General features: G+C 38.1%; 1 protein-coding gene across 1 annotated transcript in view; it reads right to left on the bottom strand.

The window, feature by feature from the left end:
- The window catches only part of DIAPH3 (diaphanous related formin 3), a 445,967-nt gene that overhangs the window by 255,669 nt on the left and 174,429 nt on the right, over positions 1-15,869 (bottom strand). The window contains exons 15-16 of the mRNA XM_011381028.2: positions 14,335-14,637; positions 13,481-13,595 (exon numbers count right to left, since the gene is read on the bottom strand). Of these exons, the coding sequence (XP_011379330.1) occupies positions 13,481-13,595; positions 14,335-14,637 (418 nt within the window). The remainder of the gene's footprint in view (positions 1-13,480; positions 13,596-14,334; positions 14,638-15,869) is intronic.

Here is a 15,869-nt window from a genome sequence, read left to right as displayed (position 1 = left end):
AAATGAAAGATCTGCTTCCTAAAAGAGCTCAAATTCCAATGGAGGCAGAGAAAAAGAAACATATACCTCGTAAACAAGGAATAAACGATATGTTAGGTGATAAATATAAAAACATAACAACAAGGCAGGAAGAATTGGGATGGGGGTGGGAAGCTCAGAAAATGTGGCAGTATTAAATTGGGAGGTAAGTACAGAGGCCTCACTGAGGCGGCGACATTTGAGTCATGACTTGGTGGAGGTAAGGGACTTAATCAAGCTGACATCTGCAATGTGAATGTTCCAGGCAGAGAAGAGACCAAGACAGGCCTGTATCTGGGCTACCTGGGATGTCATGGAAGCTGCCCAGTGTGGGTGAAGTCAAAGAACTGAGGGGAAAGTGGGAGATGAAGTTAGATAGCAGAGGAGGAGGGAAGAGCAGGGTTTCCAAAGGCACCGTCATTCTCCAGCACAGACAGAAAGGCCTCGACCACGTGACGGCAGAGACTGGGCTGCGGTGGCCGGGGCGGACCCCAGGCAGGTTCTCCAGTGCCTCGCCTGGTGAAAGATGTGTTCTCAGTAAGTCGGCCGCAGCTCCCATGGGGAATTTTCCCAGGAGATAAAGACTGTGGAGGGACTACAAATTAAAACATTCCGAGTAAGTGATGAAGACACAGGGAGAGGCAAGAAAATGCACAGCCAAATTTAGTGAAAAAGTCAACCGAAGTTACTGGGGTAGTTTGTCCAGAGCAGAAAAACAGCGAGAATACAGCTAGAAATACAAGTTGGGCCTGACTGAGGAAGGGTACGAATACCAGACAGAGCAGTCCTTTTTCTTTTGAATGCTTTAGAATGTGTGCACACGTGGGATATGATAAATGTGATATGAGTAGGGATGATGAATCTGAAGCAGCTTGCATTACTGTCATAAAAAAGAAATATATACGAAAACAATATGAAAGCTATTTAAGAAAAAAAAAAAAAAAAGATTTAAAGAAAGTATGTAATGAATGAAATGGCTACCATAGCTTCTAAAGTTTAGAGCAGGGGTCTCCAACCCCTGGCCCGGTACTGGTCCGTGGCCTGTTAGGAGCCAGGCCGCTCGAGGTGAGCGCCAGGCGAGGGAGCGAAGCTTCATCTATATTTGCAGCCGCTCACCGGCACCAGCATCAGCGCCTCCGCTCCTCAGACCATCAAGAATTAGATTCTCTTAGGAGCACCGGTCCCCGATGCCAGAAAGGTTGGGGACTTTCTGGTTTAAGGCTGGTTTAAAAGATCAAAATAAAGAAGATATCATTGTGCTACACAGGTAGTCAGGGCAGCTGATAGCAAGGCCGTTTCTACATCAACGCATACAGACTTCCCCTGATGCCCCGACATGCTCTCCCGCCTCCCTTCCTTCCTGTGTCCCGACAGGAGAGAGGGCAAACGACACGAGGAACGAAGTCAGCAAGAGTGAGTTCCTGACTTCCTCAGGATGCAGACTGAAGGTCAGATTTTTGATTACCCTGAGCCTCAGCCTCTTCACATTCAAGAGGGGCAAAGGCCTAACGCTTGAAATGTAAGAACGAGGTACAGTTACCGAGGCTGAGTGGGCACACTCATCTCTCTCCCTTTACTGTGTAAGTCAGCTCCTTTCTCCCATTTCTTCTCCCCCGCCCCCAACAGCTGTTCTGGCCTTTTGACAACCCTAATATAATTAAGAATAATGGGAAATTTTGGTTTACTGAGGTTGTAGGTTATGTTTATTCATCAAGAACACATTCACGAAAATAGCTTTTTGGGTCAAGTACACCTTGGAGATACAAAAGTGGGCATGGGATGATCATGTTACCTTCTTTGTACTCAACAATCCTGCTGAGTAAAAAAGATGGTAAAAAATAAAACAGCAATCCAATAATTTGTCAATTTTGGATTATCTGGTTTATGCAACAATATTCTTTCCTCTATACGTGTGTGTATATATACATATACGTACATATATATTACACATAGTAAACTCTACAAAAGTCTTGTGACCACACTGGAGCTGATACAAACTGCTGTTTTCCGTGCTACTGGTATTGAAAACATTGCTAATCTTCTAAATTACATAATGGAAATACAAATGATTGGTCAATTTAAAAAGTTCATATCCACTCTTATACAGATAGATAAGATTTTAAATGAAGTAAAATAAAGAAAAGGGATAATTCTAATACAGGGAAACATAAAAGCTCTAAAGACGAATGTCCCTCATTTAAAAACAATTACCCCATTGGCTATTTTGGCTCTTGTGGGTTGAATCTTATGCTACGGGAGCAGAGAACCAAACTGTTCCACTGTGACCTATGAAACTCTGAAAAATAATTGGTTCTCTAATTGAAAAAGAAAAGAAGATTAAAGAAGGAAGAAGAACCCTGCTTCAGGAAGAAAGAGTCTAAGGCAATATGATGACAAAAGAGTCGACTGTCAAATAACTAAGAGCTAACAATTGAATTAAATTGCTTATTTTGTGTGAAGTGTGGTTGCATTAGATCTTTTGATAAATGTGATTTCCCTCGGTGATGAAATTTTTCCAATTAAAATAAAGTTTTTATATATTATATTTTAAATTATCCAGTAAGATATGCAATTATCATAACATATTTTCCAGGTTGGAATGAAATTATATATTCATATCCATTTGTAGATGCTTATTAGATTTGAGTACTATTTGGGCCAGAAAAAGGTCCTTCTTGCCAAAGTCTATCGCATAAAAATAAATATTCAGATAAAAATATGTTGTGAAAAAACATAAAGCAAGAGTAGCAATCTCTATTTTAAAATATAAGTAAACTTTAAGGTAAGGAAACTATTAAATTTTTCAACAGGTAATATAGAAAACAGTTATCTCCCCAAAGTTAATAATGTATATGACGATACATTTCTTTTCCTAAATTAGAACCAGTCTCTCTTTCTTAAAATACACAATAACAAGTTAAAGTCAAGAACCAATTGGTTTTTAAGTGCCAGTGGTTCTTTATCCTAGGTTTTTGGAGGGTATTTATGGTTTGAAAAAAAAAATGTGTTAAAAACATATGATGAGACTTTAATAATTTCCCAGAAAAAAATGAAATAGTATTACACACTGAAAAACATACAGTAGATATCTGTTGCACATTATTAAATATAGCATATTTGAATGAAGAAGGGGAAATAAATCCTTCCTGGCACTTCGAAAGATATAAGAATTTTTCCTAAAACTCCAGAAAGGTACTTAACTGTGGTAACAAAAAATATGTTAATGTAATTAGTAAAGATCTAAAGCTCAATAAACAATGAACAGAATAAATGATCTAAAAAGTTAAATCCAAATGCCCCAGGACCCTAAAATGGCATTCCTGTACAGGAAATGCAGGGCTAAAGGAAACTGACATAATTTTAATGAGCTAAATTAACAGGGCCAAGTACCTGGTGAAAAGTTGCCGTTTTATGGCATCCAGTTGTCCTAGCCCTTCGTTTTCCTCTGCCAAAGATGTCTAAGTCTTCATCTGTCTATGGTCATCTTACATGGAAAAAGGAACTTTGCAGGGGTGGTTAAGGTTAAAGACTCTAAGACTGGGAGATTATCCTGGATTACCCAGGTGGTCCAATTTAATCACATGAATCTTTAAAAGAATCCTTCCTGGCTTAGGTCAAAGTCTGAGAAAGTTGTGATCAAGAACATCACAGAGAAAGAGATGGACTACAGGACTCACCTCGCCGCTGCTGACTTTGAAGGTTAGAGGAAGGTTGAAGGTTAGAGGAAGGGGGGTCACAAGCTGAGGAATGTATTAGTTCTCTATTGCAGCTCTAACAAATTATTCCAAAGCAAGCTGGAAAAGCAAGACACAAACTCTATCCTAGAACCTCCAGAATGGAGCCCTGCTGACACCTTGATTTTAGCCCAGTGAGACCCATGTCAGACTTCTAACCCACAGAACTCTAAGACAATAAATTTGTGTTGTTTAAGCAGCTGAATCTGCAATAATTTGATAGAGCAGCAACAGGAAACTACCTCAAAGCTCCACTTGTGAGCAAAACAGCAACTTCCATCTTCGTTAGCTAAACTAGGCTGAAACTGGAGAGAAAGCTAAGAAAATGGATAAGAAGCTGCCTAGAGTCCTGACATCACTGGGATGTTGAGTTTACCAACTCTGGGACCACCACTACCAAATTTCTCATTTAAATCACCTTTAAACTGGGTACTGTTTCCTGCAGGCAAATTTCCTCACAGCTTCGCCAGAAAAGATTGATTCACATACACTAATGCAGCATGTAAAATGCCAAGCTCTGCCAATCTTAGATTTGGGGGCCATAAATCATTCTGAGATAAATACTTTCCACTTCACGAGTTTTGCCCCCTTATCCATTACATGACAAGCTATTAGACAAGTAGAAATACCAATACTCAATTTCAATTAAGCCATAAACTAAAGACATTTCTTTATGTATTTCTTTAATTTGTCACCAATTTAGAAAACAAGAATTAGGCTATATCATATGAAGTTCTTAATTTAAAAAATCGTAGAATTTCAACAATCGCATGAGATTCACCGAAATAATTTCTTTAGCTTACACCATGAAGCTAGAAGGAAAAAAAATAAAATAAGTAACCTATGGCTATAAAACTATTACTCCTCTGAACCATATGCTAGCATGCTATGAAACTAAGAAAATTAAGTTATCAACCTTCCTGCAAAACCTGGGGAGAATTTAGGCCATAAACTCTACTTGGCACTCATGTATAAACTAAAGGTTTCCTGTACCTTGATGCATCTCAGTCCCATGAATATATTAAACCATCCTTACCATCCTCACTATTCTTTGAAAGTGTAACTGTTAAAAATAATGATGAATTATTAACAAGAACCAGTAAGAGTTTATAAAGAACTGAATGAGCTTTTCACGATCACTCTCAAGTCACCAGCTTAACGCTCTAAAACTGAATCGCACTAAGAAAAATTAAAATGTTCAGCGTTTAAATTTCATAAAATCACAAAACTTGTTGAGCACCAGCTCCATTAATGACTTAGAAACAGAAAGAAAAATATCATGAATGTCATGGAATAAAACCCAAAACAAGTCTTTCCATTTATTCCTGATTCAACAGATCCCTCTCCACAGGAACTTAATAAAGCATTTGACAGTTAAGACATACACAAATGTGAAAAAAGATATGCAGAATAATTTCTATTATTTTCTAAAGTTAATGGTACAGACCAGTATTACAGAAGGATTTCGTGAGTGACTATTAATGGGTCAGCTAACAGCAGTTTCATGGTTTAGAAGTCTTCATTTGAAGCGGGGCTAAAACTGGAGGGAGATCATTTAACTTGTGACAATTCTGGAAGATTCAGAGGTGATATACAAAACCTTCCCAGTAGAAACCAGCCTGAATTCTCGAAATTTAAGTTCAGCTAATATTTCCTAAGCAACTACAATGAGCTGGACACTGCAAAAGAGGCTTTAAAAATATTCATTATGTAATCCTCACAATAACCTCATGAGATGGGTATTATCTCCCCCCTTTTTATAGAGGAGAAAACTACAGCTGTAAAAGCTGGGGTCACCTACTTGTAGGGTGGACTCTGTGGTCCCTCACTTCTCCTGTACACGCCACAGCATGGTGTTAGTATTTACAGCTCAAATACTTACAGAAGTGAACAGAGGTACCACATGATGAAAGGTGGTCCTAATAAAAAATGGCAAGTTTTTAAAGTCTTTAATATAATCGCTGGGATGAGGGTGAACCGCTGTGGGGCAGTGGTAAGGTGGCAGGAGATGAGAGGAAAATTATTTTAAATCAAAGAAGAGCACACTTTAAATAAAACATAATAGGATTTCTTTTAATCAGGGAAGCAGTGTGGCATAGCAGAAGGAGCAATAGCTTCAGAGTCACATCTGTATTCTGTTCAGAGCGGCGGCTCCTTTTAGCCCAACTTCGCTTGAAGAGTGGAACTTCTTAAACATAAAACGTACACAGTATTTGCCTTGGGGAGCAATAAAGTGATATACGTGAAGTAAATATAACTGCTAAAAAAGAAGGCAAACTTTATTAATACTGTTGTTTTATTACTGTCTAATTAAGCAGTTTCATATTTTTTCCAGATTTGATATATGCTTTTATTAGGAAATGTACTCTGTTACGGTGGATTTAAAACAAAATGGATGGCCTGATGTTGAAACCACCATTGAATTTTTTCGAAGTTGGATGAAAGATCTCATTACAAATAATGTATTGGACCCTTGAACTAAAAAACGAAACAAAACAAACAAACAAACAAAAAAACATATGAATAAGCAGCAGTTGAGGCTGGGCAGAGGCCCCACTCCCACCACTGCACGAATCAGAAAGGCTGTAGCTGGGTTCGTAACCTTTTTAGCCATGGACCCCATCAGCAGTCAGAGAAGTAGACTCCTTCTCGGAATAATTTTTAAATGCATAAAATACATAGGATTTCAAAGGAAGCGATGATACTCCAACACGGCTACCAAAATGCACTGCATGCCAGTTCGTGAACCAGTACCAACGCTCATGGCAGCCATGGAGATGCACTGCTCAGCTCTCCCTTCAGAATGAACCTTCCACTCAGCTGCAAGTAGTGCACTTAGCTGACAAACTAAGCTATTAGCACCCTCGGGTCCCTCCTGGGCTGGTGAGCCCAGGCCACGACCCTCCTGGCAGCCCCAGCCAATGACTGAGCTACGCAGGGCCCATCTGGGGACTCCTAACAGGCACCCTCTGTCTGCTCCAGAGCTCCTTGCTTCCCACCTGCCATGGCTGAGAACTTGTCAGATTTTCGTCGTGACCTCAGATTCTTCCTGTTCTGTCCTGCTTCCCCTACCTTTCACATGATTACCCAGCCCCTGCTCCCTAAAAAAAACCTCCTGCACTCTGACATCTCAGTACCCGCTTCCTGGAGGACCCAACTAACGAAACATGCTTCTTTATTAATGTATTAAATATCAAGATCTAGCTGCAGGTCTAATAACTATTGCAATTTTGAAGTAGTGATGAATTTCAATGATATTTTGATATACGTATCTGAAATAATGTGATATAAAAGTAATATATGAACTTTACGGGTAGAAATGGCATAAGTACTGCTGTGTTTATTGCCTGTATTTACAACTGAAGAATAGCTAACTTTCAGTTAGAGGTTACTGAAAGTGATGATGCCCTGTTGTTTTTCTTTCCCTTATCCAAGTTCACAGACATCAAGTTAAGAACTCCTGGAGTAGAGCGTGTCAGACTTTGAAATATCCATTCTTTTAAACGTGCAGTTAGACAAGTTAGAGCTGTGATAACCAAAGGTCTCTAACCTGGTGTTCTTCTTAGATGCCACGAAATATATGAGAGCTTGTGTTAAATGCACAGAATACGTTAGAGGGCATAAGATCCCCAAATGATTTCATGTGGAGGGACAATAAACACCCAGTTCACCTAAACACATGAATAGATAATTACTTCGAAATCTAACTGATGAAGTTCAAGGCCATAAAACATATAATAAAGTCATTTTCACACAGAAATTTTTCTGCTACAAAAGAATTTACATAATTTAATATGAAATTCCTATAGCATATAATCCAGCTCGAAGGCCCTGTACATCTCCTAATGACGCCCCTGCCATGACCCCACTCCAGGATGGTTACAACATAACCAGGTGATTCTACCTCTTCCAAGCCAGTAAGTCATATATGGGTCGGGGGGAAGCAGGAAGGAGTGGAGGAGAGGGAGAGAAGAGGGGATGTGAAGAGCTAGATTGGCAATTATTTTTTTAAGATGAAAACAGTGCATTCATTTATATGTTCAGGTGAATAATGCCCTGCACTAATTATGAATGGGAGTCCTGAGTGACAGAACGTAATGAACACATGGCAAAGAACAGCTCCCTGAAATGGAGAATTGTATACCCCGGAAGACAACAGGGAATGTCCTGGGTAAAGAGACACTAAGACAGGAGATACAGGTGCATGATATTTGCCAGATAGAGCCAGAAATCCTGAGAGAAAAAAGTATATAACATGGAATGTAATGACTTTACAATTTTGTTAACAGATGATAGCTTACAGGTGCACCACCAAAAACTGCTACCAGAATTAAAATAACCAAGGTGAACTAGTAACACGAAAGGGATATCGCATCCCCCACTTGTCAAGTGACTCCAGTTGAAGCCAGTGCCCTAATACCACCATCCCTCTCTCCAGTGAAGGAAGAGAAAGGAAAAAAAGGTATGTTTATGGGCGCACACACCCTCCCCCTACCTAATGCACACAAGTCCAAGCCTCTCCCCTTTCTACTTATAGCATCTGTACAATATTCAAGAAATATGCCTACTTACAGGGACCTTTACAATTTTACTATACCATGCTGAAGATACGCTGTGTAACTAAGCAGGTAACTGAAGCATTTTGCAGACCTGAAAGTCGCCTGTGTCCAGGCTAAATAAACTCACCTTCTATAGCCTTTCTCTAAAAGCTTTCAGAAAAAATTGCTGTTCTTTCAGCAACCCAAGACAGGGTACAGTATAATTGGTAATGATGAAATATTTTCTAATGGTGAAAAACAAGACATTCCCAACCTACGTCATGATTTCCTTAAGTCTTTAGTTCTCTTGAGATTTAGCCACACGCAGAACCAAAAGGTAAATCCCTAGAGAAATATTTAATTCTCCACTTTCTCTCCAATCTTCCTAAATTAGCGTTTGTCAAATGTTCTTTTCAGAAACCTGTAAGATGTTTAAGACACGTTGCATTCATTTTGGCATCACCTCCTTATTAACATGCATTCCCAAGAAACCTATCTCTGTTATAAATTATATTGTTCACCTGAATGTCAGCCTGTGAAGTATTTTAGTATTTTTTATACATTTTTGTTCATACAGAGAATTAGTGTTTCTTATACAAAGCAACATCCTGAACACAGGGGCAAGTCCCTGAGATAATCCATAGTTCAATCACTCTCTACCCCAATAGTTGGTCCACTGGACTATGATGTCAGAAACCTAAGCCTGATTTGTTTCTAAGTGTGTAATCCATTAACTGTTTCCATATGCCATAACTTCAATTGAGAAATATTTATAAACCAGTTTATTGGCTCTATCAGGCAAATATGATGCACCTGTTATAAAATGTGATTACTTCAGAAAGCTAACAATTGTGGAATCACATTTTCATAATAAATCAGTCTAACTGAATTAGCCTATTCATATACTTTCAGAAAGCCCTTTAATCCCTATTAAGTTAACAGTTTGTGAATAATGAAAGTAATTAATATTAATTTTAGTTGATAAATCCAACACCAATAACCTGTTAGTATACTTTAATCCATTTTCCAACAGCCTGTAAAAATTAACCAACAGATGCTTCCAATCTGGTAAAAAATACACAGGTCATTAGCATTGTTTTGATGATACCAAATGTTCGGTATATGAATATTATGATTAAATTTCAAAGAGATATTACAATGTTCTTTTATGATCTTGTTAATTCTTAACAGAAGCTGAAGGCCATAAAATATGTCGTTCTTTTCAAAAAATCAAAACGGCATTTATTGTTCCACTCATCATTCTTATGTTTCGACTAAAAACTCAACTGAGTTTCACTGAAACTGTAAAAGCAACATGAGAACCAAGCACAAGTCTGCTCTTCTCATTAGCGTCCCCAGTGTCAAAAACAAGGCCTGACATACAATGTATACTCGACATACATCTGTTGACTTGCATAGTGTTAGCCAAGTATCGGAAAGAGAGAGTGGGAGGAATGACAGAGAAGAAAAATGAGAAAAAGACGATGAGGAAAAATGCCTGTTATTTGCAGAAGAATTTAAAATACGGAAAGCTAAGATGTATCTCAAAAATGTAGAACTGAGGGATGCAAGGAAATCAAAGTGAGATACTTAAATAGCAAGGTATTAAAAAAAAAAAAAAAAGATTGAATTAAATCAGGAAAAACATGTTGCTATCCCGGGAGAAAGCTTAGAGAGAGGTTCCTGTACTCCTTAAGATATGACACGAGGCACTCTCCCGTTGAAGCAATGTTATAAATGTCACAGGGAGGTTAGTTTAAAAAATGAAATAAGTAAAATCAAACTGAAAAATGAAGAGACACAATGAAGGGCAAAATGAGTTAAGAGGAGATGTCCAAGTTCTTACCAAGAGTATCTATGGGCGGGGTGGTATTGTGGCGAGTCAGTCTGCTTTGCAGGAGGAAAAGATCAGCAAAGATGCGGTAAAGATTAAACAGAGTAACGCGAAGATGGGCCAGCTCGGGGACTGGCACACCACAGGTGATCTGTAGGTATCGGTCATCCCTCTTCCATTTCTAACTCTCGGGGTATGAGACCTCTAACACTCAATCACCTTAACCTAAAAGTCTCAGAAACCTACAGCAGTGCCTTCTGTATGAAAAAGAAAAGCTACACTTTGTAACGAAAAATAAAGAATATGTGACCGAAAATTTCAAGGTTCACTTTAAATGACTGGATTCAGCTCCTTTTTACTTTCTACTTATTTCAAATACTTAGGAAGCACTGGGATTGGCATCTAATATTTTAAATGCCTGAGAAGGAACATCCACCTTTGTGATCAAAAAAATAACCCTGGTTCTTCTTCTTTTTTAAAATTAATTTCTACCCTCCTACCACCCCTGGCCTCTGGAAACCACCAATCTGTATCCATGAGTTTTTTTGTTTGTATTTTTTAGATTCCACAATATGAGAGGTCATATTATTTCATTTATCATAATGCCCGCAAGGTCCATCCATGTTGTCACAAATGCCCTGGTTCTTAGTCAAAAGAGCAACTGGGAAAAAAAAAAATATATATATATATATACACACACACACACACACACACACACACACATATGTGTGTGTGTATATATGTATGTGTTTTTCTCTAAAAACCCACTCTTCTTCGGTAATCTGAGTCCTTTGTCCTTCCTGCCAAGTTGTGAAGCAAACCAATGGTGGAAATCAACCAGCGGCCAACACCTCCACTCCCCACCACTCGCTAAGGGATAGGGAGCAACTATATTTTCACGTTACACTGAACAAGAAATATGTGAGTAGCTTTAATCTTGAATTCTGCAGAAATTATAAAATTGATTCACACAAAGCAAGCTTTGCAGACACGGGGAAGAGGTCAATGTCCCAATTTGGACCCGATGCCTCAGCAGCCAGGCCATGAACACAGAGACGGCAAACAGCCATCCATCCATCCACCAGCCCTTAGCCTCGTCTAAGCTTTCCAGACTCCTTCCTCCTGTCTTCCTTTCTGATCTTTCCTAGAAAATATCTATACAAAATCCTGCTTTTCTGAAAGGAGCCTTTTCCAATAAAATCATTAACTACTACTCATGTCAAAACACACACACACAATTGAGGCTCTTTAAATAATACTTTCTACAAATTATTCTTTAAAATCCAAACCAAAAAACAGTCACTGTCACAGCTTGTCTCCTGTTGGCATCGTGAAATCTTAGCAGTGCCCAGGGTTACAACCCTGGGCTTCCTCGTCTTTTCTGTTCACCATGGAAATATCATCCACTGTCACAGGAGAGAGAGAGAGAGAGTAGCATCTGAGATGAGAAAATAGAAGTCATAGGCCTCTGCCAGCCTCTAAGTCAAATGAAAGAGAGTCAGGGCAGAGGAGACGGCACATGCAAAGTCGGAGGGGCACGCCAAGTACGGAGCACTCAGAAAATGCTCATTTCCACATCTTAACCTTTATAACTAGTATTAGACTGAGCAAATACATGGGTATTTTGTAACCTTGAATCTCAAGGCTAAAGTTAGATGACTTAAGAATTTTTTAAAGGTCCAATTATTTCATTTAGGGCTAACACTACAGCTAAATTAAAGACATGCTAACAAGTTTCCCTTTTGAGCCTCATTAATTAAGAAAGTAATCAGAGTAAAGCAGGGGGGGAAAAAAGAGAGTAACTGGATGGCAGTATTACTTAAATAGCTGCTAGGTACCTCCATTTCCACCTACTAGGAAAGCAAAGGGAAAACTAATCAATTCCAGATTGTGAAATCTGAAATTCTGAAGTGTTTTACATGTAAATATACATTTTAACTGCCATATATTTTTCTTGATTGCCTGAAGAGTACACTAATCTTATTCAAAAAAAATTTTGATTCTGCATAATCAAAAAGTAAAATTAAGATCTGCTTGCTTCACAAGTTTTCCTAGGGTAAGCTTGCTAAAAAAAAAAAAAAAAGAAAGAAAAAGAAAAATCCCGTTTTCAAAGATCAAAATATATCCTTTTTACTATTTTGGTCAAGATCAGCGATGCTCTATAATAGTGAATGTCAACGGTAATTAAAAAAAACAAAAACAAAAAACTTTCCAGTAAAACAAAACGAAACAAAAAAGACCAACGGCACTCAGAATTGTGGTAAAGGCACTACATTTACCACCACTTCTAGAAAGCAACCTTTATTTGCAATAACCTTTTAGTGTTTCTAACCTACAATTATTTTTCAGTTTCTAATTTATAATTATAGTTTTAAAAAGCATGTCAAAGGAATACAAATGATTTTTTTTAATCTGCCAATATCTCTTGGTTGCTGTAACAATCAAGTTAAATCAGGTATATAAAGCCTCTAGCATGGTGCCTAGTACACAGAAGGCATTTTAAGAATTCTTCTCTCTCTACACCAAGCCTTCCCATCTGCAGACCTAACCACACCTGTCCAGTATAATCACTCCCCTTCAGCTCTCTCTGTTCTCAGTGAAGCCAGGAATGTTAAGTGGCATAAACCTGTGGTAAAAGGGTTCTTTTTCAGAAATTAAAAGGTAATCCCTGATCTAAGACATAGCATTCAAATGTTCCATGATACTTAAAATTAACAGCATGAAATTGGATAAAATAAATTCCATTTTCAGACAAGAATAATATTTAAACATAATTGTTTCTTTATAAAAACAAATCACACTGAACACATAAAAGCTATCACAAAACAATTTGAAAAATAAATTCCATTATTTTTAATGAAAAAAATCATAAAACCTAATACACCTCCTGTTTCAAGCTAACTTTCAAGATACTCTACAAATTGATTTCTATCCCACATGACTCAATTAAACTATGTGACAGTTACTGTAATATTAAATAGTGGTAAAATTCTGACTAGAAAAAGGTTGACTTTTTTTCGTTTTACTATTATTCATTGACAAAAAAGGAATTCTTGAGCCAAAATTCTCTCTGAAAATAGCCTCCTTTATGAAAATCTAATTTAGAACATCTTCAAAAGGTACTACAGAGAAAATTTAAGTTTTGTATTAATCATTTGCATTTTAAAAGTTGTTTATTTGATACTCTAAATAACAAAGTTTTCACTTTTTAAACATTTCATTTTATTAGATCATGTATTTACCCATTAAAAAAGTAAAAATATGTATAGGACTCTTAAAAAATGCTTTCTAGTGGTTAATATATAAAAAGTGGCCATGTTATTCAAATTAGCAAGTAACCAAGATGTTAAACTCACCTTTTTGTTGGCAGCAAAATGTATTCTCAAGTTTACAAAGCAAATCCACATTTTCATACTTATTTTCATTTGCTTTTATCCAGAAACAGTTTTCAGTCATTTCATGAGGTCTGATCTGCAATCAGAGAGAAGACTGACTCATAAGTAGCTGGGTGTTTCATCTGTCCCAGCCCAATCACTACATTCAGACCCAGCGTCCCATAGCTGCCAGCCAATGTTTATGAAGTAATCTCTGTAAGATTGTTCTCCAAACTGTGTTCAGTGAAATATGAGCTCAGCAGGAGGTTAAGCTGTTATTAGGGAAAATGTTGGGGATTGAAGCTGAATGGAATGAAGTTTGTTTCTTCTCAGTTATGCTTCTCCAGAGTCTTTAATGATGCTTGTGCGCACTACGAATCTTCGAGGGCAGGATATAATACTATGGGATCAGAAAACCATGTTTCTGCAGGATTCATTATTCCTGTGTCCTAACTAAATACCAGCTTCTGACAACCAGAAATACCTTTCCCAATAGTTACCAACATAAAGACGTTCCTAAGATCATTAACTTCTATGTACTTTTGTGAAACACTTCAGAAATACAGGGTTCAATCATAATAATGATGAATTATCAATTTAATTACAAATAAAATCCCACTGTAACAACATCGACTCCCACCGAAGTTCATAAACCAGAAAACCTTAGTCGACAGCAAAGGGCTTTACCTCAATGCTTAAAAAACAACCAAAAAAAAGCCTATTTATTTAACGTCACTTTGATTAGGGGTCCCATTGGAAATTATATACAAATAAAAACAAAATTAAATTTTAACCTAGGTTAACAGTATGCTTTCTCCCACTTATTTCTGTTTTACCTTTAACCAGTTCAGTCTTCTCATGTTGGTTTCAGGTTTAAATTCTTTCTTTGGTTTTAACCCGAATGGCAGGGTGGGTGGCGGAGGGGAGTTCTGTCCGCCGAGAAGCCCTAGGGGAGGCGGTGGGGGCACAGCACCCCCAAAGGGCAGCGGGGGCAGGAGTGGGGGAGGGGGAGGGGGAGGGGGCGGGGGCGGCAGGCTTCCAGTAGAGGGTGCTGGAGCCGGAGGAGGAAGCGCTGGGGGGCAGCTTCCATTTTCTTGTGACAGGGATAAAGAGGTAACGTCAGCTGGCAAGGCACCAAACTAGAGAGAAAAATAAAATAAAATAATAAAAAATAAGGAACATGAATGAGAACACTCTACAGAACCCTTAAAAGTACACTTTCCTCAAAAATAAGGTATTATTTTAAACCAAAGATAATTGACTATCAGTAATTTCATGTGCTTTAACCTAAAAATAAAATTCCAGTGAAGTTTATTCCCAGCTTAAGAATATAATTATAAATTTTGTTTTCACAGAAACGTAATTGACAGAAATATCATTCCCCATCTTGAGGTAGTTACGGCCATCCTGATGGAGACGTGTGTCCATGGGGGAAATGGGTATATGGGTCTAGAAGATTTGAAAATCAGCAGTTTCTAGGTGACAGCTGAAGCCATGGGAGTAGAGACGTTCATCCAGAGTATGTAGCATGAGGAAAGGTCTATGCACAGAATTCTATGGAACACTCAGTGTTTAAATGAGAAGTAAAAAATAAATGAGATCCAGAAAAAGCAACTTAAATAGTATTGCCACACCATGCCTTTGACCTTGAGTAAAAAAAAGAAATCTAAAATTCTTAATAGGACCTACAAAGGCATGTCATGATCTGGTCTTTCAAGCGACTGTCATAGACGATTCCGTGTACATGCCGACCTTACATGGATTCCAGGGCCTGGCACATGCTATTCCCTCTGCTTGCAACATCCTCTTCACCTGGCCACCTCCTACCGGTCCCTTCAGTTTGAGCCAGCATACCCCCTTCCTCAGGAAAGCCTGGTCTGACTACTCGTTTCACACTGACAGCATCCTGTACTTATCCAAAGTGTTTTATATTTATTTAAGGAATCATTAGCATTTATCTCACTAATAGATTATAACTCCATGAGGTAAGTGACTATGTCTGTATAACTACTCTCTGTCCAGTACCTGATATTGTGACTGGCAGATGAAAGCCACTGAAGAAATATGTGTAGGATAAATGAATTAAAGACAAGAGGAAAAGGCAAGCAGAGGGTCATGAATCATAAGAGAAGCGATTCCCCCACCTCCAAAAAAGGTTGTTCTATAGCAGCCAATGTCACAGAGAAGCAAGATAAAATCAGGAGTGAAAAAGAGCCAATTGCGTCCACTGGACACTTTTGTTTTTATGTTTCCACAGCATGGCAAGAATTTAACAGATGCATTTTGATTATCATAAAGAAGATCTGGGTTGATAAATAATCTTCTGTGATATGATTAGTCTCCTGAAATTACTAACTTCAATCCTGAACTA

The sequence above is a fragment of the Pteropus vampyrus genome, unplaced genomic scaffold (assembly GCF_000151845.1).
Source record: "Pteropus vampyrus isolate Shadow unplaced genomic scaffold, Pvam_2.0 Scaffold13, whole genome shotgun sequence".
NCBI lineage: Eukaryota > Metazoa > Chordata > Mammalia > Chiroptera > Pteropodidae > Pteropus > Pteropus vampyrus.
The sequence above is the reverse complement of the archived record's forward strand: the minus strand, read 5'-3'. Positions and strand labels throughout refer to the sequence as shown.